Source organism: Ylistrum balloti, unplaced genomic scaffold, assembly GCF_031769215.1.
Source record: "Ylistrum balloti isolate Yb309-2 unplaced genomic scaffold, AGI_CSIRO_Ybal_v1 Utg369656, whole genome shotgun sequence".
NCBI classification, from domain to species: domain Eukaryota; kingdom Metazoa; phylum Mollusca; class Bivalvia; order Pectinida; family Pectinidae; genus Ylistrum; species Ylistrum balloti.
This window is the reverse complement of record NW_026781909.1, coordinates 934,910-937,500: the sequence shown is the minus strand read 5'-3', so window position 1 is coordinate 937,500 and position 2,591 is coordinate 934,910. Positions and strand designations below refer to the sequence as shown.

General features: G+C 37.7%; 1 protein-coding gene across 4 annotated transcripts in view; it reads left to right on the top strand.

Moving 5' to 3' along the window:
* The window catches only part of LOC132557628 (deacetylase Oant_2987-like), a 39,506-nt gene extending 38,480 nt beyond the window's left edge, over positions 1 to 1,026 (top strand). For all 4 annotated transcript variants that reach the window (XM_060222144.1, XM_060222154.1, XM_060222136.1 and 1 more), the window contains one exon: positions 49 to 1,026. In XM_060222144.1, the coding sequence (XP_060078127.1) occupies positions 49 to 695 (647 nt within the window). In that variant the 3' untranslated portion in view covers positions 696 to 1,026. The remainder of the gene's footprint in view (positions 1 to 48) is intronic.
* Positions 1,027 to 2,591: the final 1,565 nt, after the last annotated feature.

Here is a 2,591-nt window from a genome sequence, read left to right as displayed (position 1 = left end):
ACCCAACTGGCGGATATTGTCTGATCGAAATGTCTCTTTGATCTGCAGTTGACGACTGTCTTTGCTGCCCACGTGACATGTCTCCTGGAGACATATACACGCACACATATCACGCATTCACCAGCACTATAATAGACCCGGAAACTGGAAACATACTCGATGACGTCATCGAAGCACGAAAGAAAGGTGTGTTGTTTGAAGTTGGGCATGGTCAAGGTTCCTTCAGTTGGACAGTGGCTGAAATGTGTGCCAAAAGGTCATTTTGGCCAGATATAATAGGAACTGACCTCCATTCCGGGAATCAGGACGGTCCAGTTTATGATCTCCCGAGAGTGATGACTAAATTATTACATCTCGGAATGCCTCTTTGTGACGTCATTTCCGCCGTGACAATAAACACGGCCAGGGCCATAGGAAGGGAAGGAGATATCGGTTCATTATCCACTGGATTAGAGGCAGATGTAACAGTTCTGAAGTTAGAAACAATTGATATGGATCTAGAAGATTCCCAGTCGCAGACAAGACGAGTACATCAGTGGTTTTCACCTGTGGCGGTTTGGAGAAAGGGACAACGTCATGCCATTACGAAACCTGCAGAAATACCAAACATGGCTGCCATGAAAATGAATGTAAAGGACTGGCCAGCCCTAGTCATAAAGGATTCCAAACCTCCATCTGTTTTACAGGATCAGTAAAGTACACGGAGGCAGAACGATACACTAGTTGTTTTAGAGCGCGTGTGCGAATATCGTGTTAATGGTTATATTACGTGAATTTATGTAAATTAGAAACTGTTTTGTTGAGAAAACGTATGATTCGGCTAAATGTTTTCATATTTGGCCATATCAAATGATTAAAGCTGATGCATATCTTAATTTTGTTTCTCAAAATGTAGATCTAGTTAGAAGAATTTTCTCTTTGCTGCCTTGTCAATGTAAACTGTTCTGATTATAACATTCCTCAGTATTTCAGGGTCTGATGGAATTGGCAAGTTGCTGAATAAAAATAACCTGTTGTTGACATTGAGTATTTGTACTGCAACTGACATCTACGGCTTCAACGCGACACAGTATCGATTTCAATGCTGTAATGCAACGTTTCTCAACACATGTTTCATTTCAGTGAAGTTTTAAGCAGGCGCTGTTGGTTGGCAAAAGACTAGCTTTCCTTAAAGATAATGATATCTCGTTGATTTTAACTTATCACCAACAAAAACAATGCAATATCGTGTGATTTTATTTGTCTTAATTCGTGTTTTTTGAAATTGCAATAGGTATTTGGTTAGCAACAACTGTTGCTTTCTCTTTATGTTGGTGTCTCCATTTTAGTATCTCCTTGGTGTTTTTGTTTCATGATCAGTGTCTCATTGGCTACAGCTGTTGCTTTGTCTATGATTCGGTGTCTCATTGGCTACAGCTGTTGCTTTGTCTATGATTCGGTGTCTCATTGGCTACAGCTGTTGCTTTGTCTATGATTCGGTGTCTCATTGGCTACAGCTGTTGCTTTGTCTATGATTCGGTGTCTCGTTGGCTACAGCTGTTGCTTTGTCTATGATTTGGTGTCTCATTGGCTACAGCTGTTGCTTTGTCTATGACTCGGTGTCTCATTGGCTACAACTGTTGCTTTGTCCAGAATCCAAGGAACTTCGTTCGGGCCCTCGTTCTCATAAACTCAAGAGAACGTGATAACAAATCACATGAATTTAAAGCTCACCCATGCAACATTGTTTATATTCAAATGTTAAAATCTATTTGCAAAATGGACTTAACACAGTATTTTTCTGACATCGTCAACATCCGGTTTTGTTCGGAAACTTTCTACTTGGATTCTTTCTTGGGAACATAGTTTTGATTGATAAATGATTTATCGGAATCCAAAGAAACTTCAACAATCAATATTTTCAAATGATGAGAAATTAGTTATACTTAACCATTTTTTATGAATTTCTCTTTTACCTTAAGTTATCGCCATACGACTAAACGGTCAGTACTGCACAAATCTTGGTCTTATGACTGATTGATTAACTGGTAGACAAAAGGTAATATTCAAGCAGAATAACAAGCGTCATATTGAAAATGCATCATAAACACGTGTTTTCTGAGTTTGTTAATCAATTTTTGCATGTATATATAACTATGACAACTAATGTTAAATAAGTGACTTGTTTAAATTTGGGATTAGTTTCGTGAAATTAATTTCACGAGGTGTTTAATCAACTGCATTAAGTATGTTTCCGTTTAAGATTATGAATTAAAAGATTCTCCGTGAGTGGTTTGGAAGATTTAAACAACATATATGATTCATTTTGTCATACTCTCCCTGAATGAGTTTTGTTATCTCCGTGGAAACAGGAATTTAGTGTATAATGATAAAACTTAAAAATGAAAATAATTTAATATCGTAATATGAAATTGGGCAGAGTACGTTTCCAGGCTGTGAACGTTTCTCGGTAATATACGTTTCTCGGTAGTGTATGTTTCTAGGTAATGTTCTTTTCTCGGTAGTGAACGTTTATCGGTAATATACGTTTCTAGGTAGTGTACGTTTATAGGTAGTGAACGTTTCTAGGTAGTGTATGTTTCTAGGTAGTG